A 23,127-nucleotide genomic window follows, 5' to 3' on the forward strand; every position below is an offset into this window, starting at 1 on the left:
GAGCACCAAACAGCATACTTGTTTCAAATCCAGCTAAATTATTCTTACCAGAGTTCCACTAGTATAGATGTTTAGTACCTTTAGGGAAACTGTTAAAATGGTCCAAATCTGCTTCTGAGTGCCTTCGCTTCGGCAGAAGTCAGGAATGTTGGTAGGTGGGGGAAGGGACCTGATCTGATAGGAAACTGGATCTCCTTCATCTCTTGCAAGCAGGTCTGGGTAAAAAGCATAACCGGCTGCTTAAATTTCTTTCTTCCCCAGCAGATTGCCAAGTTCTTCTGATGACTCTGAGCTCTTCTTTTAAACAATTCTTTTTTTTTAAATGTCATTTAGTAGCAATTTTGTGAGAACTCATATTGATTCCTCGAAATACGGGAGCGTTTTCTGCTTAGTCCCATATAGTAAGAGCTCACCATTGTTAACAAAACAGATTAATTATGTACAGTAACTGTAACAAGTACTTAGGGCAAAAGCGTGATTCACTCAAGATGGCATGGAGCCGGGTGAACACACTCAGATCTGTCAGTTATTTTGTTGAGAAGAACTTGTGGTTTTTCACTTTTCATGGTAAAGAGGAGAGGGCAGGGTGATGGCAGGTTTAGCATTGGCTGATGCAAGATAAGGCACATCAAGAGGGGTCTTTTGAATTATCCCTGTGCACCATGAGGTTTGACGATAATTTTGTACATCTGCATTGAAACTTTCACTTTTCTGACTACAGTGGAACAAGTAGGATTTTAGGACCTAATAATAATAATAACAATACTGAAAGCATGTTTGCATTTGTGCTATCTCCTTTTCTGAAATATTATCGTCATATCTCAAAGAAAATTGCAGCAAAAGAGAAAATGCGGAAGAGTAAGAGATAAAAATAATTAGAAGCACGAACAAATGTTGATAGGAGGAGAGGTTAGGAACTTTGGGATTGCTTAGTATACAAAGGTAAGGATAAATGTAATTTAATGAGTGGTTATTGAAAGGTGTATTTTATTCACTTCTCTTAAAATAGAAAAATAAGTTAAAATTCAATTGCCTGGAAAGGGGATTTGAAATTGATAAAAGGATATATTGTTTGTTTTCAATCCAAACATTAACTCTTAAAGATATTGTTGTCTTAATTCTTTTCTCTTCTCTTATTTCTCTTTTCCAAAGTTTTACTGCATTATTTAACAATTACATTTTGAAGATAATTTGAGTTGGAAATTGCCAGGAGTTCAAAAGAAGCTCTTCTTACATGCTTGTAATTGCTGAGGTGTTTGTATTTTCCTGTAAAGTATCTAGCATTCACCCTTGTCAAATATAGTAGATAAACTCTTGATCTGGCACTAGTTCCTCCATTCCTAACCGTTCTACCCTCCGAGATCAGAGTCCAAAACTGACTCAGTCTTCAGTGTCTTCCAGAACTTGTTACAGGAATTCCGAGATGAAAAACATAAATACACTATTTGAAATAGATGCTATGAAAATTATTATATTAAATAGGGGGCAAAACATAATAGTCTTTGTGTCCAGAATAACATTAAATGTCTGATCAGATCTGTACACACAGGTTTTTTGGGGTTTTTTTTTGTTAATTGTTAAAAACTGTATTTTGTTTAGACAGTCGACAGGCCGAAGGATTGGTACAAGACAATGTTCAAGCAAATCCATATGGTTCATAAGCCCGGTACGTATGCTTTTGTCTTGGCTGGCTGGTTCTCAGTGGTATGAAAAAATGCGCTTTTCTGCATTTTGATCATCCACTATGTGAAAATATAAGTGTTCACTAAGTGTCAGATAATGAATCAAATCAAATGGGTAAATTTGATGATAGATTTTACTGCAGAGAGAGGTATTTTCCTCTGCTAAAGGCTGGAAATTTCTACTGGGTTTATTTTATTACTAAAACTAAATAAAAATTGAAGTGATTAGAATAGGTGTGCAACCAGTATGATTCCATGTCGCTGGGGAGCTCAGTGAAGTGATCCTCATCTCCTGTTTAAAAGATGAGATATTGGCCACTCTAAATCTCCTACCGTACCGGCTGTCTTCTGGAGAGTTCATGTGTTAGAACAGCATGGGCTCGTTAACAGGCTGTTTCGAGGATACATTTTCTGTCTGAATTGCATTTTTTTGATAGAATGTCTTATTTGGTTTTGCTGAAATGGAGCTTTGGTGACATTACTAGCATTAGGGTTAACATCCTGTATCACGATTGTCACCGAGGATGTTAAGAAACGGTCTAACCGGCAGTTATGTTCGTTACGCCTCCGGAAGGGAGGAGGCTTTATTTGCCTGAGCTAGAGCTCGCCTTCGGTGTGGTCATACGGAATTAGTGGGAGAATAAAAAATGTAAGCAGGAAAGGTTTGGCTTACAAGATCTGTTTTGAACACTAGTCACATAGTAGATATTTTGTGATAGGAACAACTTATTCATAGTCTCTAGTAGAGGAGAGCTGACAAAAGGAAGAACTTGAGCTTGGGGAAGAGAGAAGACCAGACAAAAAGCTGTAATTTGCAATTTTGGTGCTAACCAGTAAGTACACAATATGGGTGACATGCCAAGAAGATACCATTTTACCGATAAGGTGGTAAAAATAGCCTATGGTAAGTATAATGGGAAAAGAGAGTCTTCAGAAAACACCTATGAGATGAGGAAAAGAAATACAGCACTTGATTGCCTGCCAGTCTTCTGTTTGTATTTGCAAAACCAAAGCTGCATTGCTGTGATAAACTGGCACGAATTGCACTGCTGTAACACGTGTATTTCTTTTTGTAGATGACGACACAGACATGTATAATACTGCATATGCATACGGTACTGGTAGGAATTATTCCCTCACTTCCAAATGAGTCTTTTGTTAATGTCAGCAAGTAACAGGGGTAGTTAACTATTCATGCTTGCTTTTATGATGCTTACATAAACACTTTTTATTGTCTTGCTTGATCTCAGTTGGTGTTTTTTCATGCCTTTTTTCCCAAATGAAACAAAGTTTAATTTTGGTTTCATTCTTACCACAGAAATGAATTGCAGCTGTGGGTCTCCTGCTGCAGATGGGCTATATTGTAGCACTGTCGTTTCTGATTACGTAGCGTTTCGTTTCACTGGTGATTGTGAGAAGCGCAGCCTTTCCTTATCAAAATGTAAAGTGTGAAAGTACAAATGCTAATTACATAGATGGGAAGACAAAAAGGTTGTACTGAAAACACCTTTTAAAAATATGCAATAAGAGTGGCTAATAAAGATGACTGGTTTATGATCTTGTTCATTTTTGCAATAGGCACTGGTGGTGATGTTATTTAGCTGCAAGAAAGACATATTCATCTAATAGATATGTAATTGTTGTCTCTTTCAGAAGATTATGCAATGTGGTAAGATTATTTAAAAGAACAAAAGTGACAGTGTGAAAGAGTACATGGGCAAAAAAAAAAACCCCATAGTGCCTTGTGCAAAAGTGCCATTCAAAATTCTTCCATTTCAGCGTTTGCTGCATTTGACATGCTCTCATGCTGCCTTTTTGTGTGCTGTTGAGAGCATTTGTTGTGGGTCAGTTGTTTGAGACCTGTTTGGACTCTTGTGATCCCTTTCAAGAGATGCTATTGCCTAGTTGTCCTAGACTAACAGCAATTATTAAAACAATTAAAATCAATGTGCGTTTCCAGCCACTTCTCTTCCTTCTGAACATGGAAGCAGTGAGAGGCAGGACAAGCCTGGGGATTACTAACAGGCTATCATTAACAGCTCTGATGGATACATACAGCCATTAACTTCTCCCCCCCAGTCGTTAATTAATCGTTAATTTATTTTAACTATACTACACTTTATCTCCGTGTTTGTATTTTTGTATAGAAATATACACAAAATATTCCAATGAGCTACGTATTACACAGCATTTAAAAATGCATTTGCACATTTTTGTAACCTTGCAGCTTTATTGGGTAACGGTGGGTTCTTGTAGCGTTCCGTGTTGTGTTTTATTAAAACTCATGCTGAAGTTGTGACTATTTCTGCTTTTGTTTTATGTTAGGTAGCTACAGTCCGTCCTTCTCTGCTCAGGCACACCCAGCTGCAAAGACGCAGACGTACAGACCATTGTCTAAAAGCGCTTCTGACAGTAGCTCCGATGCCTTTAAGGTCTCATCCCCTTTACCACCTCCACATGTGCCACCTCCGGTCCCACCACATCGTCTGAGGGAAAGGTCTACACCAGAAAAGTAAGTTAACGTATTTTCAAAAAGTGTTCTTCGTACATACAGTAGTCCAATTACAGGATATCACAAAGGATAAAATAGCAGCTATAGAATAATATGACTTTAAGGGCTTTGTTCAAGGGACAGTGAGGTGTTGAGGGGCGATCTTCATCAGCAGTGTGAGCATCATGCATGGTCCTGCCATTTCTTCAATGTGCTAAAGAAGCGCTTGTTCTTAAGAAGTGATACCACCATGAGCATTTAAGAATTTCATTCTCATAAGCAGGATTGTGCTACTCGTGTTTCAGAACAGTCCATGCTCTGGCAGCTGTCTCGAATAATGTCTGAGTAGGAAAGGCCATTTATGGTATCCAGTAGCAAAGAGAAAGGATCTAAACGATGTTGTAAATTGAAATTCAGGGAACAGCAAAACGGTAAGAGTGTAGCTGTCAACCCACGTTTCCCCAGAGCTCAAAAGTGCTTTATATCCCCATTTTTTAAATCTCCCTCTCCGTTTTGGTTGACCAAGAAGGTGTTTACAGATTAAAGGGGCATTTCGGTTTTCTCATGGTTTTCCAGCTTCAAACTTGTTCCACAAAATGAGATCCCAGTGGTTAGAGTCCAGCCTGGAAAATGTTACTACCTAATAACTCAGGAAGGAAACGCTTATCATTCTGATAAAAACATGCAAAGCGCAAAGACTCTTCAAGCATATCTGTAGCTACTACATCAAGCACAAAGCTTTTTCTTTTAGTGTTTACATTCGTGAACACTACATGTTAATATAATATTATGTTATTACACATTTTTGTGTGTATGTGTATCTACGTATGTATTTTATACATTAAAAGGGTCATTTTTTAATCCATTTGTGGCTACAATCCAACCTCTCTCGGTTACGCTCAAGTAACAAAGCAGAATTTGCCCATTTTGTCAGCTTGGACATTGTAAACATTTTTATATGTAGAATTTGAATTATAATGAGCAGTTTCAAGTAATTTGCAGTTTGCATAAAATATTAAGAGAAAAGAGCATACTAAGTGTTTAAAATTAAGACCATGACTATGGCTTTTTGAAAAATTTATAGGTAGCGGCAATCCAGAAGGCAATCCAGCAAATACACGTATTGCAGAGGAAAATGAGATTTCTCGATGGTTACTGATTTTGGTTGCTCCTGTTGTTGAGGGCAGGCTGTCAAGAGGAAATGCCAGGGGTTAGAGTTGGGCTACCAAAGGTTTGAATTTTCTTAGCCTGTCATACGGAAGTGTAGATTTTGTTTGCAAAGGCACCAAAACGTGGATCTGCTTAGCTTTGATCTCTGAAGTTCTGAGTCATCATCCTGTGCTAGGCCAAATGCCTCGGTCACAGAAACTGAGGCCTGTTACAGTTCCTTTTGTCAAGCTTGGAAATAACTGCTTCAGCGCTGAATTTGGTTGTTTAGCCTCTCCTTTTAATCTCCCGCATGATAAGACAGGCAATGGAAATCTGTGTTCTCCAGGCCAGGGGATGCCACGTTAGTTATGCTTTGCCTGCTGCCGACAGCTACAGCTTGTCAATCTTTTCCTGCCATTGGGAGATTCTTTTTTTTTAATTGCCTATAAAGCCTGAGTATTTAAAATCTCACATAAGAGGCTTAGGTCCATGTGTATCGCAGTTTTATGGCTGGGAGGCAAGATACGGTTTGCATTAACATAGTCCATTAGGGATTACGGGCTAAACGTTGTAAATTAAGTGAACTGAGCGTGAATCAGAATCTCAGCAGCATCTTTTCTTCTTCAGTGACTTGCAGGATGATGCAACTTGATCAGAACCTTTCCATTTTCCTGTTCGTTCTCAAAAACCACAACCTTTTCTGCTCTGAACTTAATTTTTTCCTCAGTGAAAATAAACGATACAGCCACGTAGAACTACTTCCCTTGAAATGTAGGGCATTTTATAAACAGAGGTGTCTGTGTGCCAGAAATTGCGCTCACAAACATAGTGTAAACAAAAGTTACTCCGTAGACTTTTCTTTTAAGGCATGTGACGTGTGCCTTATGATGTCAGGTCACATCAAACCGAGTCACATCAGAAAGGCAGATAGGGCTGACAGAGTTTAATCCGTGTATGCTCTTTCTTGTTGTAAATACAGGCAATAGCTGAATAGGGTTTCCCCTTTCCTTTCCCCCGTTCTTTGAGTTCCCGGTGGGGCATTTTACACAGAGATAAATAAGAAGATGTATGAGCTACACTTTTCTAAATGCAATGTGAGTAATGACTACGAAAACTTCCATGGAAAGGTAACTCTCACTGTGATGTAACTAGCTAACTATCCTCCCAAAATGTGTAGGAAGCTATTGATATAACACGGTAGATTACTGAAAAATAGAGTTAGTGGGGTTACTTTTTATTCTTTGCATAGCGCTATTAAATTGACAGCAAATTTATAATTGGAGAGAAAATGGCTAAATTACTGTCCCAACATCAACTGCCGAATTCTTGTTCTTGTTTATCTATTCAAATTTAAGTGGGAACAGGATACTGCTTACAAGGACATTCAGGAGCAGTTCTACTACAGATCAGGATAAGGAGCATCTATTCGATTTTCACACTGTCTTTTAAAAAATTCCTTATTTTTTTTTTCTCAGAAAATTCTGTAACTTTTTCAGTACGGACTTACTATCATATTGTGTGATGACAAAACTGTCTACCACTTGCCTATATTAGTATAGTGCATGAAACAAGTATAGGAAATTTGCAATTTGAGAAGGCATGTCATGGTATTTTGACACAATATATCAGGGAAGTCTACCAGTTCACAAAAGAGTGAGCAATCACGTAGGCTGGACATCCCAAGTATTTTTCCTGTTGTACTGAATATACCTGCTGTGAACAGGTTAATCATAGAATCATAGAATAGTTTGGGTTGGAAGGAGACTTTAAAGGCCATCTAGTCCAACCCCCCTGCCATGAGTAGGGACATCTCCAACTAGATCAGGTTGCTCAGAGCCACGTCCAACCTGACCTGGAATGTTTCCAGGGGTGGAACATCTACAACCTCTCTGCACAACCTGGGCCAGGGTTTCACCACCCTCAGTGTAAAAAATTTCTTCCTGATAACTAGTTTGAGTCTTCCCTCTTTTAGTTTAAAGCCATTACCACTTGTCCTATCACTACAGGCCCTGATAAAGCATCCCTCCCCAGCTTTCTTATAAGCCTTAGGTACTGAAAGGCCACAATAAGGTCTTCTGGAGACTTCTCCAGGCTGAACAACCCCAACTCTCTCAGCCTGTCCTCACAGCAGAGGGGCTCCAGCCCTCTGATCATCTTTGTGGCCTCCTCTGGACCTCCTCCAACAGGTCCATGTCCTTCTTGCGTTGGGACCCCAGAGCTGGAGGCAGCACTGCAGGTGGGGTCTCCCCAGAGTGGAGCAGAGGTGCAGAATCCCCTCCCTCGCCCTGCTGGCCACGCTGCTGGGGATGCAGCCCGGGATGGGGTTGGCTTTCTGGGCTGTGAGTGCACATTGCCAGCTTATGTTGAGCTTCTCATCCACCAGTACCCCCAAGTCCCTCTCAGCAGGGCTGCTCTCAGTCTCTCCATCCCCCAGCCTGTATTTATACTGGGGGTTGCCCAAACCCGGGTGCAGGACCCTGCACTTAGCCTTATTGAACCTCATGAGGTTCACATGGGCCCACTTCTCCAGCCTGTCCAGGTCCCTCTGGATGGCATCCCATCCATCAAGTATGTCAACCTCACCACTCAGCTTGGTGTCTTCTGCAAACTTGCTGAGGGTGCACTCCATGGTTAAGGTGATACAGTGGTTAAAACATTGGTGTGCCAGGCCAGACGTTTCACAACTGAGATCTGGAAAGAGAAGCTATGCTGAAGTTCATTTGTATCTGTGTGTTTCTCTCTCAGAGACCTGTAAAGCAGATGGCAATGATAGTAAATTAACTCAATTGCTCATGTTTGTTATTTAGAAATGACTGGGATCCCCCTGACAGAAAGGTAGATACCCGCAAGTTCCGTTCTGAACCAAGAAGTATTTTTGAATACGAGCCGGGAAAGTCATCAATCCTTGAACATGAAAGACCGGTAAGACACACGAGTGACATGGCTAATACAGTAAAGAGGTTTGGTGAGAGGTCATCTTTTTATTGTTTACTACTGATTATAACTACTTAGATGAATACTGAAGGTCCTTTTTCAAATGTGATTTTGCAGCAATTTGTTTTTGCTCTTTTCTGATGATTGTGTTGAAAATGTGAGTTTGCCTTCTTTGCTAAACTTAGATCTTCTGGTATTTCCAAGAAATCAAACCACCACTTTGCAAACCTAATGGATGATGAGCAAAACTGTGAATTAATGGCAACTGCTTCTTCTAATTGGCATGTGTCTCCAGCACTCATTTTCAGTAGTATTAACAGCACGTATAATAGCTGATTAATGAATGCATAAAAATAAACTACTTGTGTTTTCAGGATATGCCTAATTGTACCCTTAAGGAGATTTTGGTCAAATACTGGTCCAGGTTGCCCAGAGAGTTTCTGGAATCTCCATTTCTGGAGGTGGCCAAGACTCACCTGCACACGGCCCTGAGCAACCTGATCTGATTAGACCTGCTTTCAGCAGGAGGTTGGACTAGGTGACCTCTGGAGGTCCTTTCCAGCCGCAATTACTCTGTGATTACTGAGAGTACACTAACGTGTAATTAGAAGTCTTTATTCCTGCTTTCTGAATAACGATCGCAGTCGTGGATTTTTTTCAAAAGCATGTCTGGTAAAGCTACGCTTAATGCATGCAAAATGACCATTAACAGTAATTTTCATTTCCTGAAAGACACGTTCTCTGAGCCTTTTTAAATTACCTTTATGCTGTCTCAGTACTTTCTTATTTCAGGAAAACTCTTGTGTATCAATGGCAATATTTTCTTGTCTTGGGCTTTTACTTTGAGGTTGAAATGGTTGAGGGAGTCCGGTTTTAAAGAAGGGGTTTATGTAATCAATACTGGATTATTATTTGCTTCTGTATTACTGTATTACATGCTTGTTCACGTAATTTATTTTACTTATTTAAAATAAATTAAGCAAATAATTGAATTCCAGAATATGTGGTGTGTCAACAGTGTGAAAAGGCTGTACTAAGCACCTTTCCCTTGTGTTTTAGTGGTTTTTGCGGGAATATAATTTTTGTTAGCTAGAAAATACTAAGCTGTGTTTCTGTGAAATTAAGTTCTTGCGGAACTGATGCATTTTTCAAAGAGGAAATTGGCATTTCTAGGTGAACTGCTAGTAAATCAATATAATTAAATGGGATTTAGTAGTTATTGTGAAGCTGAACTTAGCAAATACTTTTATTTAAAAGGTGATGGCATTTATTCTGAGCACTTTTTTGATTGCCATGGCTGCATTGTACACGCTGAGGCCATTTACCAGCCTTCCCAATGCCAAAGAATAACAGCAGATTCAAGTTAAAAATAATAAAATTACAGTAATGCTTCAAGAATGGGCTCACTTTTCTAATAAATTACATTTTCTGCTAATGTAATGTGAAAAAAAAATTCATATAGGAATTGCAGTGCTGATGTCGATGACCATAGATACAAGTTTTCAATTTTAGCAAACTAATGAAATGAGAAAAAAGTAAGCTTTGCTCACTGTTCCTGAACCTTTTTTCTTTAACTTGCTTATGCATTTTATTTTTGTTCTCAGTCAAGAGGTTGGACTTTGAGCTTTGCTTGGTCCTTAAAATATTTTCATGCAGAAAAGCCTTAGTCACATTGGACTTACCGAGCAGCATCTGGCAAGGGCACGGCCACACTTTTATCATCTAAAACTTAGACTAGAAGTTTAGATTTAGCTGATGTAAATACAAGGAAACCTCTCTTTGTAGAATAAATTGAAAAAGCTGAGGAAATAATATTCATGGGCAGAATGGAGAGATTTTTTGTTTATTTATAATTCAGAGCTGTAAAAGATTGGATAAGAGGAATGAATGCAGAATACAAGAGCTGAAACTTATGCTGACACTAGTGCAACGTTATTAACCGGTATAAAAATAGTTGGAGTAAGCTAGCCCAGTATTATCAGTGTGGAATTTCTGCTGTCGATAAAGATGATGTTCAGCTTTATTTGGACCGTGTTACCAAAAGAAAAAGACTTGGTTTCATTTGCTATCCTTGTGTTCACTGAATGGCATATGGAAAGTACAACTCATGACTTGTTAAGTGATGGTCAGCAGAGTAGGTCAAGAGATTTTTCTGTGTCTCTACAAAAAGCTAACGTCTATAATCATTGTATTAGTTCCAAAGGCAGATGAAAACTCCCAATTCTCAGTGGTGTCAGTATTGCATGAGTTAAGTCTTTCATCTTGATAATCTCTAAAGATTTGATTTTTAATGTCTGAAAAATTGTTCCGATGATTCTGAAAGAAAATACTAATGAAAATATGGAATATAAAAATAAATAGTTTATTAATATTGTAAAAGATGGACATTTATAACACCTGAACTAGAAATCCTTACTTTATCGGTTTTGCTAAAACCAAAAAAGTCAAAGGGAGTTCTCCAACACTCCAAGTCTTTATTTTTTTTGCTGAAATTAAATCATTTCCGTGTCTACAGAATTGCAGTTTTGATGGCAAAATGATCTGAAGAAAAAAGAAAAAAAGATATTTATGACTACCTTTTATGATACTGAACAGGACAGAGGAGGTTTAAAAGATCAACGTTCCCATTATTGACTTAGATACAACATTGGAATCAGTTGTGATTAATGTGGAAATTAGAAACGTGGGAAGCGTGTAATAAAATGAGATTCAATGTAAAACTAACATTTCGTGGGAAATATTATTCAGCAGATTCTCATTCAGTAGATCAGAAGAATGTAAGAAATAATAAACCTGAAAAAATGACCTAGTAATACACATTACGTGGTTAGATTGGCTAGGCATAGATTATTATCTTTGTTATGGATATAAAAAGATGAGTGTAATTTCAAGCTGCAGTATCGTGTAGCAGCCTTCTGTCATGAAACAGGAAATTAATGTTTTTTCTTCTGTAATTTGGATGTGTAAGGGTAGAAAACATCAACAAAAAAGGGGGGCTTGGGTTGGTGCTTTGAGATTACAACTACAAGTAAGTGACATTAAGCTGTTGAGTAGTCTGCCAAGCAACGATGTGGCAGCTGCTTTTTTTCCCATTTCAATAAGCCCGTAAAATATTCCCATTTTTTAAGGTGCTACATAAGTTGGTCTGAGGAATGTTTCCATTTCCAATGCCTGCAATGTAATTGTATCTCTCTTCTTTTTCTCTAATATCATCTGAACCATGGATTTCTTTCCTAAACTGGATGTTTGCTTTCAATGAATAAGTAAATTTCAGGGTGATAATTTAATCCTATTCATATGGATATGAAGTTAAATTTTTATTCTTTACTAGCTTCAATCTTGTATATGTGAAGTACTTCCTCCATACATGTACTTTTCTCGATTTCTGCAGTAAAGCAAGTAAGGAAAAATCTAGCGGTGTAACTGTTAAGAAAGACTGAAAAATTGGGACAGGCAGTAGATTTTTATTTTTAGCAGATATTTTAGTCTAAACATGAGAGTGCACGTGCTAGTCAGATAAAATTGTCAGGTTAAATTTTAGTTCTAGATTTTTTTATACATGTTCAGTAAACAAATTCTACTGAGTTTATATGCAAGAGGATATCATGATCAGAATAAATTAAAAAACATTACTGTTTTATCAAATAGCAGAAATAGACTGGGCTTGCACCATAATGTACATCTGTTGTTTGTTGGTGTTTTGTTTTATTTTTACTGTAGTGGAAAAATTGAAGTTTTCTTTAGAATATGCAAGTTTGATCACCTTTGACATCTCAAGCGGGTCATCAGAATGTGGGTTTGGTGTAAGTTGAGTTACTTGAGGAACATGTTGTCAACTGAAAAAAAATTCTCAGCATGTTTTAAAATGAAATCAGGAATTCCACATATAGGTATGTTTTGATATGACATTAAGAAATATGTCTCCTTGTAAAGATATGGAGAGACTAAGTCAATCTGGTAACGGACTTGGAGCTATGATGGTAGCCTAAACCACAGCAGACGGCTATTTAAATGTAGGCATAAAAAAGAAAAAAGGAAAAAGGAAAAGAAAAAGCAAACTTCTTTAGATCTGATAAAATGCCAAAGCCAAACAGATGACAAACATCTCAGTCCATTGTTCCAAAGAGGCTTCAGTATGGCGTCTGAACTTGCAAATGCAAAATATTAATTTGACCATGCAGATTGTATAAGAACCATTTAACCCACCAGTTTAAATGCACAATTTTGATTATTACCTGTGAGTGTCTACCTGTGTATATCCAATCAAGCACAGGCAAAGCTGCAGGCAACACCAGAGATGTATTTTTTTAAATGGGTGTTCTTTTATACTTGAGTATATTGATACAGTGCTGCATTGACCATCTGATGCAAATGGCAAAAAGAGTGAAGATAATTACTGGTCTTTAGTAGTATATTTTCAACAAGTAATGAAAATGTTGCTAAATGACTAGATTAAGTTTAAGAGTATAAGAACGTGACTTGGTTTGACTGACAAGTCATAAAAAGGGAATTTGCCTTCTTACAGCTTTTATTCTCTGTTCAAACAGTTTGGGAGATACTTTGTAAGACCAAGCCAAGATCGGTTTTTTAAGCCAAAATGATTTGTTCATTTGACGTCTCTTAGAAGAGGAGATAATAGAAAAAGGTCCATCAGCAAAACTGAAGCTGAAAGCCAAGGGAAATCAATTGCCTGTGTATTGATCTCGGGAGCGCAGGGAATGCAGTCCTCCCTGGGACTGCCAGGCAGCAGCGAATTTGCAAACTTTCGTGCTTGGTTTCTTTTTGTTTGCTGCCCTCTGTGGGTCAAGCTGTAAATAAAAGTAGGACTGGGGTACATGGAGTTTACATACTTACTTATGCTCTCATTTTATTTGCACACTACTACAGGGTGAGAACTCCAACACTTATAAACTACATAAAATACATTATTTCTAGCGGGTTTTTTACAAGTGGAAATGCAGGGGGGTTTAAACTTTCAACTAATTGCAAGAGTGTTTGAAGACAAAAGAGGAGCCAGCTACCATTCTCATTTTTACCTCCTTGGCTAGCTGGGTGGAAGCCCAGCTGGTCTGATGGTGCGTTCTGGCTCCCTGCAAGAAGGGACACCAGTTGGTCCATCAATGGTTTTGTAGGGCTGACAGCTCTGCAATTTCCACCCCATATGCATTTCATGGGATTGATTTATTTACTTTATGTAGGTGCACCCAATTGTCCATGAAAATGAATTCATTGGTGTAATATAAAAGTGGAAACATGCTCTAAATATTTCAACAGTCAGTAACTTAGTTTGGAGAAATAACAGAAAAGCAATTGTTTAGTACTGCCTTCTCAGATTATCCGGATCTAAATTGTGGATTTTTTTTTTTTTAAGGTAAACAAAAAACTCTGAATATGCCAAGCATTCTCTGTAATGGTAATCAAGTTGATATATAATGAATTTATCTTCTGCATTGTGAATTTGATTTTTGCCCTCATGCTTTCATCTCTCTGTAGAAGACAATCCTGTTTTTTCTTAAATCAATTATAGTCGCTATGAAGGTCACAAATCTTTACTGGTAAGTTCATGAAACTAATTTCAGTGGTGGTTTTCTACTAAAGACTTGGGTATGTACAGCCGAGTTGAAACAATTGTCATCAGTAGTGCTGAATTATGCCTGTGGATGGTGGAAATGTAGGGGCAAAACTCCAGAGCAGCTTCGCTCCTAACCAGGCTACGGAGCACGGGCAAGGTTTTCATCACTCGTATTCACTTCCCACTCTGGTCCCAGGAATAATACTTCCCTTACTTGAAAGGGCCGTTGTGAAGATAAATCTGTAAAACAACAGTTGGTGTCCAGATATTGCGTGAACAGCTCATAGACAAGTGAGGACCAAGGTAGTTCAAAAGGGTTGTTGACCTGTCAATAGAGCAAAGTTGGAAGTCTGTTCCAGTAACATCAAAGGCAGCAAGAAAAGTGCTGTAAGATGTTTAATTACCTGAAATGGTGAAGAGTAGGGTGTTATCTCTTGCAGAAAACAGAAATAGCTGTATGTGATTGCTCAGGTCTATTGGCGACAGCGTGACTCCGGAGGCAAAAGCGTTACGTGCTTAATCACCAGTATCATTCTTTATGCCGGACCCTGTCTTCTTCTTTGAGGAGTGCTTTCTAGGTCACACCGTAATTAGTGTTTAAGTTCTGGTAATTACAGTTGCGGAGGACCAAATTTTAAAATCAGAAATATCATTAAGAAGAGGCTTTCTCTGTTTCAGAGATCTTCAAGCCAACAGTTCAGAGTAGTGCTGTGCTGCATGACAGCTTGCACCAGATCCTACAAAGGAACTGGAGCTATTTAGAAAATAATTAACGCAGCCAAGTTTACAGTTGATAAGATATCCCATTGGGAGCTCTACTGTTTTGCACTGTCATGTTTTCATGCTACTTGAATAAATCGGTGAATTATTCTTTTGTTCATTGAAAAATTTTCTTAATGCTATCTTCAATTGCTACTTTATCCCTTTGCTGTGAGAATTTTCAGATGACAACAATGTATTTCACTGTGGAAAAAAATGCTTCATTATGTCAGCAAGACCGGGAGATAAAGCATTACAAAATACGGCTAAAACAGATATTATGGAATGCATAATTTTTTCTTCCCCATTTTTTGACTATAGGACTTAAAATATACCCGTTCCATTTTGTACGCTGAAGTGGCTTTTTAATATACTCATGCCTGCATGATGCACATTCCTTATCTCTGCTCAGCGCTTGCTTCAAGAGAGCAAGATCCAGAATTAGCATGCATTGTGAGAACACAAGGAATGACCAAAAGCAATACTGACAAAATTATGTCTTTATTGCTGCCGGGCAATTTCTTGCCTATGCAAGAAGATGGCAATCTTCTTAGCAAGGAATCTTTAGTAGCATTAAAGTTACTTAAGTAATGAAGGGATGTTTACAGAAGTGGTCAAAGAGCTTTCTTAGCTTTAAAAGAGTAATTTTGAAACACTTAACATCTTCCAATCATTGGAAGAACAGCAACAAAAAGAAAAGCGTTAAAGCTACCAGTCAATGACAGCTCTTGAACGAGAATATTCTCTTAAATACTGTCTTCATTCTTTGATTTTATTCCATCCCTTTCCCCATATTTGTTTTGTGTTTGTGTGTGTTTGTTGATAAAGTGACACGGCATTTCTAGCACCTTGCTCAGTGTGTGCCTTTTCCTTCCCTTTTCCTTCACAACTGCTCCAGACTGATCGCATAAACCCAGATGACATAGATTTAGAAAACGAACCATGGTATAAATTCTTTTCAGAACTGCAGTTTGGATGTCCGGTAAGTGAGGACAGAATATTAATATTTAAACATTAGGAAAAATATTTTTACAATGAGGAATTTATAAATTACCAATTCAGCAAACATATGCCAGTACAGTTAATATGATTCTTTTTATGAGAAAGGTCAATAAAGTAGTCTCATGCACATAACTTATTTTTCAAGTGGACCCTTAACTTGCCAGAGTAGTGGCTTTAATAGCTTTAATACCGACTGCATGTTAGACAAATAGTAGTGTGTATATATTTAGGAACAAGACAAACTGTGCGTTAAACAGGGATGTTTACTAGTCTACCTAAATCTTTCACATCTGGCTGGATTATTTTTGAAAAACACATCAGTTTGCATTACGGATGCTAAGTTGCGAATCATGTATTTTACTTGAAGGAATGTGTCTAAATTTAAATGCACGCAACCATATACAAATTGATTATGGCAGTAAATACTGAGATTTTTTTCCTTTTTTTCCTCTCTTACATGCATACATACCGAATACATATTTTGCACCTGAACACAGAGATAGAGGTTTACTCTGTTTTCAAACTGGACACCTGCTTGAACAAACACACTTCAGTTCTGCTCCAATTTTCAGAAATAGCCAGATCCAAAAAAAAAAACAAAAGGACTCGGGCAAACAGATGCTACCTTAGTCCTACTGCAAGCATTTACGTTTAAAATTGTAAACTGAAAAGCTCCCTTTGGTTGAAACACCTAAACGTCAGCGATACCTGTTTTTCACCTTTGGTTGCCTAGGCGCTCCCAGTTCTTCTGCAGGTACCGCAGGCTACGTTAGACGTAAGCACCAAAGGCTGTTTATATATTTTATACAAGGATAAAACCGTAACGTTGTCCTCCAAACAAGACTGAGAACTTGGTTTCACTTCCTCTTTGCCTTAACAACTAGACTGGAGATGCACCTGCCCTTGCTTTTGCACACCCCCCCTTTAGCTTCATGGAGCTCAGATTCTTTCCTGCACGCTCTTAACATCTTTAGGGAAAAGGATAACAAATGTCTTCATCCCAGAAGAATGTCTAACACAGGGTTAGAATACTTTCCAGACGGGTGGAAGCTGTGAGTTCAAATCCCCTCAGAAAAAGAAGGGAATATATATGCATATATATAACCCACACATTCCCTCGGTCTGGTTAAGTGTCCTCATAGCTCCCCAGGATCCTGGGCAGCTTGAGGAAAATCCCAAATAGACATGGCATTTGAGCTTGAGTATCAGGATTTAAAACATTCCCATTCTGATCTTTCCCTGTTAGCTAGCAATTTGCTGGAGCCCCCCTCAGTGTGCTCCATGGGGAGCCTGAGCACTTGCCAGAGGGCTCTGGAGGGCGCTCGGGGAAGCAGGTACCCGAGTCCCTTTTGGTAGCTAGCCACAAGCCAAAATCGAACTCCCAGCTACTTTGGTGAGAGCAGAAGAGAAAGCAAACCACATACATTCTTTTAAAACCCTAATTTTTTAATCATAACACTTCAAAAAAATACTCATTGAATACCTGAAAAAAAAAAAAGTTAAATATATCTGGGTTTACTTTGTTGTCCAGTGCTCTATAATGTATCACATTTTGACTGATTACCTTTTATCTCCTTTTATCTTGCCATTCAAGCTGTTTTGTCATTCCTCCCTCTAGGTGGGCAGAAACAGTCCAGATGATACATTCTTCTGATGAATTATATGTCAACAATATTTAACTGATAATGATAACCTGAGAATAGTGTCTCCTATAAGATAAAGTATATTGAGATGTCCCCAGCAGAACATAACTGTGATGCTTTACGCTCTTCTGTCTTATCAGTGTTGAAAACTGCCAGTATTGATTCCACCATTCACTTGCAAATTTTACTGCCTACAGTTACTAACATTTAAGATGCTTATAATTTAAAAAGTATTGTAACGCATTCTTCCTTCCATTCTACCCATATGTGTCACTCTGTATCTGATGTTGTCAACACTTAGTTTCTAACTGTGTCACCTTCTCCACATGTTTCACTCCTTGCTGCCATTGATTCTACTCCATTCCATCTCTACACTTCTGCTTTTATGATGCAGCCACCTAAAAAGCTTTTGGACTATGTTCAAGACAGTTCTTCTGGTGTTTCCAATGAGGTAAATGAATGATTCTTGTTCGGATGATTCTCTCGGGAAGAAGGGTTGTAGTGCTCGCCATTTATGTCTTAAGTTTGTTAAAATTTAGTGGTTTCCGTCTGATAGCTATGAGGCGTTGCTAATTCACAATCATTGTATCTCGTCTTCATATCTTTCCAGATCACTAGTGCATTTGGATGTTGATCTTATTATCCTAGGAACTGTGAGTCCTTATCCCCAAAGCTTCTCAGAGATTAACACTCAGAATTACACAACAGCCCATACATTTCTAACTCATTGACAAATTCCCACTTCTTCAGAGTTGGGCAAGTGCATTCATTGCTTTCAGACACCATGAATACATCAACACAGTAGTATCTTTTAATTAAAATACCTGACTGCAAATTCTATATGTCAAGTGAAAGCCTTTGTGGCTAAGCTGTCGTTTCTCCAATTATTTATGACTAAGGTTGCTAATCAGGAACTGCAGCAATTAATAATTCTGTTTTAATTTTATAACTGTAGGATTGGCAGTCACTGTCATTTCCTCCAAATAAAAGGCATCGAGATCAGGTAGTGGGCTGTCATCGCCCTGCTCTGAGTGGGAGAGATTCAGGCTTTCATTCCTTCTCCCCTCCCTCCCCATTTTTAGAGTGTTAGGGCAAAAGTCAGTGAATCCTGTAACGACAACTTTACTTCATATGGTGGCTTTACCTCATTGATATTCGTGATTCACTCTCATCTTTCGTATTCTCTCCAAAAATCAAATGCAAATCGTGGCCTCAAATTGTTAATTGTTTGCGAGTTACTCTGGTTTGGGTTTAAGCTCTATAAATCTGGACAAAGTTCATGATTGTGAAATATGGTCCAGTTCTCTGAGACAGTAAGCTTCTAGGCCTTCGCTAATAACTGAGAGTTCGCCATATATCGGAGAAGACAATTTAAAAGCCCCTAGCAGGATTGTTTGTGTTCAGTAGGTCTGGGTAAAACGGCTATTCAGACCGGTTTTCTCTTTGTTTAGTTTACAAAGACATTTACCTTTTATTTTGCAACTTTTAAAATCTTTGAATATGACAAATCGTGTTCAAAAACTACAGCAAATTAAATATTCTTCCAGGGGGGGAAATATTTCAAAATATCTTGATAAAGTATTAGAACCAGCATGCAAACAAGCCTGTTTGTTTTTTACAACTTTTGCCTGCTTTTCCTAACTTCATTTTCAGTCACCATTAAAGTCTTGATGCATGAAAACAGCTAAAACGTTGGCTTAATTGTAAATATATATCTGGGGTTTTTTGGAGTAGAACCAAATCAAAGTATTCAACAAGTATTTGGTAGTTTGAGGTGGTTGTCTCCAATATTGAAATATTTTTGTCAGGCAGCCTTTATCCGTATAGGGCAGTGTGGAATATTCTGGAAGTTGCCTAATTAGCTTTGGAGATGGGGCAGTGGGGGAGATGTGTTCTGTCGGGCCACCGGGAAGTGGCTTGGAGGGATCACGGGTCAGTAAATGCCCGAGAGCTGATAGGACAGCTACAAACAGCGGTACCCACTCTTGGCAGTAAAAAAAACATATCCACTGTTTGCTTTCACCGTTCCCGGTGTGCCGTATCACTGCGGCTTTACCTGGGGGTAGAAGGGATGACCTCCATGCAGCCTATATATAATAAAGTATGCCTGTAGTAAAAATTAGGATTGTACAATGTGTAACATACAGTATTTTTCATATAGAAAAAACTTCAAAGGGAGGCATCAAAGAAAGGGCAGAAGGGCAAGTTACGTTCAAAGTGATAAGAGTATCTTAAAGGACGGAAAGCAAAAGCCATATGGTAACCCAGCAGCCAAATTTGGCATGACACACACTTCTTGCTGTCTTAGGCTGATCACTAACACACTATTTATGGCCTGGAGAATGCTGTGGATAAAGACGTTCTCTATGGTTTGCCTTCAGTTGTGTGATTTCCAAGTTCCCTTCCATAGGAGGCAATGGGGATCGGCAGCGCCCTTGGCATTTACATGGTGGGCTGTATAGCCCTGGAGCCATTACAAGCGGTGGAATGTAATCACTGCCTCCTGGCCATCATGTGGTCTCGGTCCAGGCTCTAATGGAAGGGGTTGGGATCTGCCCCAAAAAAACCCACGATGACAATTGATCTGCCGTGTTTGTGTTGCCTCATGCAACAGTTCTAACGGAGGTCACCTGTGAGTTCCCGTCCTCTGCTGGTACCGGACTGTGGTGGGGACTGATCAACAAAGACGAGGTTGATAGTTCTGCCCAGTTTTGAAATAAGACTCTTGACGTTTTCCAGACAGGCTCAGCGTGTGTTTTGTGGGTAGTGTAGGGAAGCACCCAGATCTGAGACCTTTGCTTCGCTCCGCTGTGTAGAAATGCGAGGGGAAGCGTGATTACACCAGCTGTTGGTGTGAGCAACTCTGCTGCTGGCTTCTATGGCCTTGTTGCGGACAGACCTCATAATATTAGATACGTATCTTAAAATCATTGAAGTTGGATAGTGATGGGAGAATTATCATAAAGTAGTTTGCAGCTTTCAGAGGATGTAAAGGAAAAACTTGAAAATATGAACTGTATGAACAGTAAAGACTAAGGAATAACTACCTTCTTCAGAATGTATTTTAAAAAACAAATACCATGTCACTTGCTGTAGACAGAATAGGCTCACAGTAATGCACTTGTCCTGAGCCCCATACGCATCCCAAATATTGAGAAATAAAATAGGAATGATATCCTGAGTGCTAATAGCAGGTTTATGCTCTGTCTGAGAATATCTGATAATCTCCTCCACACCTCCATAACAGAACCGGCTCCAAAACACAGGCTTCTATTTAAGATGCCTTTGGAAAGGAGATTTGACCCTTTACTCCTTTCCTAGAGCAGATTGTATGGGTGTGTTTCACAGTACCTCTTCTCTCTAATGTTTAACTCCATTGACTTTATGAGCTAGGTTACAGCACTGAACATACTGCGGTCAACAATTACCTGTTTCTGTTCTCCACATTCAAATCCACAAATCAGTTGTTATTTTAACACATCATAAATAAGTTTGTTTATCACCTAAGAACAATGTAACAACAGATGATTAAAAAAAAAAAAAAAACAACAAACAAACAAACCTTGAAATCTATGTTTTGCTAGGAAAATGAAACTTGTAAGAAATAATTTCACATTCACTTGTAGAAAAATAGGTTGGCGTTGGTAAATTTAGCAAATAAAAATCAGATGCTGTGCTAAAATTTGATTGAATTCCACAGTCTTGTGTACTCTCCCCTCATGGGAGAAAAGCATATGTGGAGCACCACTGCACAGAAGTCCACCTGGGGAAGGAATACATCGTTGTATGGGAGTGAGGCAAACCTTCACTGATGGAACCACTGGGAGAAGCTGGGCATGTGATCAGTAATATTGGTAGTCTTCTTCCAACAGGCTGTTGCTAGAGCAGACCTGCCCCACTGAGAGCGCCGTCCGCCTGACATCACCGATGGCCTCTTCCCTGTACCTTGAGAACGTGGGCTGCCTCCCACTACCTCACCTTGCTTAATTCCCAGGTGGTGTGATGGTCTCTCATCCGCAGGCTGCAAATTGCAGATGAGTGTTGCTTGAGGACATGTTGAGTTAGAAAGAATAAACGCAATAGCAATTCCTATCAGGTGGGCGTATTGCCATTGATGACTTTTTTAATGCCACTTTCTCCTTCCTACTGTAGTGCACACACTGTGGGTTACATGTGTATCATTCGCTAATGTAAATGATATGCAGATGAATAGAGGAGATATCATGTCTCCTCTAATGGGTCTAGAGGCTGTATTGGGTGAGCTGAAAATGACTGCATGACAAGTAACCCTTTTTTTTAGCATAGCACTAAGGTAATTTTTGGAGCTTTTATTTCTAGCTGTCCTCTTTTATCCATAGCATTAAGTCACTGGAGTAGAGTTGTAGGTTACCAGAACTTGAGCATCAGTTTCCACAACCTGAAAATCCATGATGCAGTGCAGCAGTGGAAGAATAAGGATGAGAAAAAGAGGACATTTATTCTTTTGGTTTCCAATTCTATTATGAAACAAAATATTTGTGAAACAGACCAATGTAGCGCATTACAATAGAATCACATTTGGGTTTTGGAAGCAGTTTCAGAAGTCTTGGTCTAATTGAGCCCTGACAGGAACAATTTAACAGTATCCATCAGGTGAGAATTTCAGCAGCAGCAGAGAAATGGCCTCAGCTGTGCCTCTAATGTGGTGACAGAATATTAAAAAAGAGACCTTAAAATCTCGCAAAGACACATCACTTTTAGAGCACAGGACTCTTAGTTAAAGGTATTACCTGAGTCTTGCATTGCTTCCATTCTGAAGAGGTGCACAGACTAGCAAGTTTAAGCACACCAATTACTAAAACAATGAAGTGGTACGATCGACATGATTTCATGATTTAGTCCAGTAGTCTATTTCATTTCAAAATAAATTGGAAGAAGACAGAGAAGTCGTTATAACCAAAACCTCGGGTTTCCTTTTTTCCTAAACTCGTGCTCACTTTGGGAATTCCCCCATAATGTAATGCTCTGAGGGTTGGTGGGATGAAAAAATGCCATGTTGAACGGTCAAAGATCACCAAGAAGCCTTGAAATAGGCCAAGAACTAAATTCCTTCAATTCCAGGCCAGTTCCTAAGCTGTCTCTTGGTGAAACATCAGAGTTGCCGTAACCCTGTTTGCCAACGTTACAACCCAATGTTGTTTTCAAAATCTGTTGCCTTTGACACGTCTGTTGAAAACAAGAGGAGCAAGAGCTGTGCACAAACACTAACAGGATACAGCTCGTATTCACAGTGCTTAGTCTAACAGAAATCCATGGTAGAGGTAGTTCTGCCACAGTGTCTTACAAGTTAAGCTAAGTAGGACTTGAGAGAAGTATCAGGAGCCTAATTCTGCCATTTCTAGTGGTCAGGTTTGTGTTACTGATTTTTGCAGTGAGCATATTCCTTACAGGTCACTTATCTCAGATTTGTAATCACACGGGAGGAGGGATTCTACCTTTGCATTTATACAGCAGGTTATTCTGATCCAAACTGGAGCTTATGAACGTAATAGTATTTAACAGTGAGAATAATAGTAGTAATACGTAGAAACACAGAAGAAATACATGAGTACTTGTCGATAAAGCAAAGAAATTTCTGTTTAGAAAAAACAAACATTTTGAAACCCTATGCGGAGATCGCCTTAAATAAGTTATAGAGGCCTTATTTTCTCTGGAAATTAACTTTGAATTATTAACATCCTTTAACTGTTTACATCTCAGCTGCCATTCTTACCAAAAGCCTGAGAGTTTTTTTACCTGATTTTTAATGTGATTTAAATTAAACTACAGTTAAAAATTGCTGAGAAAATGAGAACAATCTTAGCTCAAGTTTTAGATAACATTTGATAGATATTGTAGCATGTTTGCGAAGTTCTC

At 38.7% G+C, this 23,127-nt stretch overlaps 1 protein-coding gene across 9 annotated transcripts in view; it reads left to right on the forward strand.

Moving 5' to 3' along the window:
* Positions 1-23,127, forward strand: part of SORBS2 (sorbin and SH3 domain containing 2) — a gene marked incomplete at its 5' end in the record, with an annotated part of 110,571 nt that overhangs the window by 53,260 nt on the left and 34,184 nt on the right. For 3 of the 9 annotated variants that reach the window (XM_082482014.1, XM_082482016.1, XM_082482017.1), the window contains 4 exons: positions 1,600-1,666; positions 2,759-2,803; positions 4,008-4,194; positions 8,130-8,244. In XM_082482014.1, the coding sequence (XP_082338140.1) occupies positions 1,600-1,666; positions 2,759-2,803; positions 4,008-4,194; positions 8,130-8,244 (414 nt within the window). Of the gene's footprint in view, positions 1-1,599; positions 1,671-2,758; positions 2,804-4,007; positions 4,195-8,129; positions 8,309-15,432; positions 15,570-17,626; positions 17,684-23,127 lie in introns of all 9 variants that reach the window. The other 6 variants (XM_082482010.1, XM_082482011.1, XM_082482012.1 and 3 more) reach the window with 3 other exon arrangements.

The sequence above is a fragment of the Vanellus vanellus genome, assembly GCF_965231255.1.
Source record: "Vanellus vanellus genome assembly, chromosome: 4".
Taxonomy (NCBI): Eukaryota; Metazoa; Chordata; class Aves; order Charadriiformes; family Charadriidae; genus Vanellus; species Vanellus vanellus.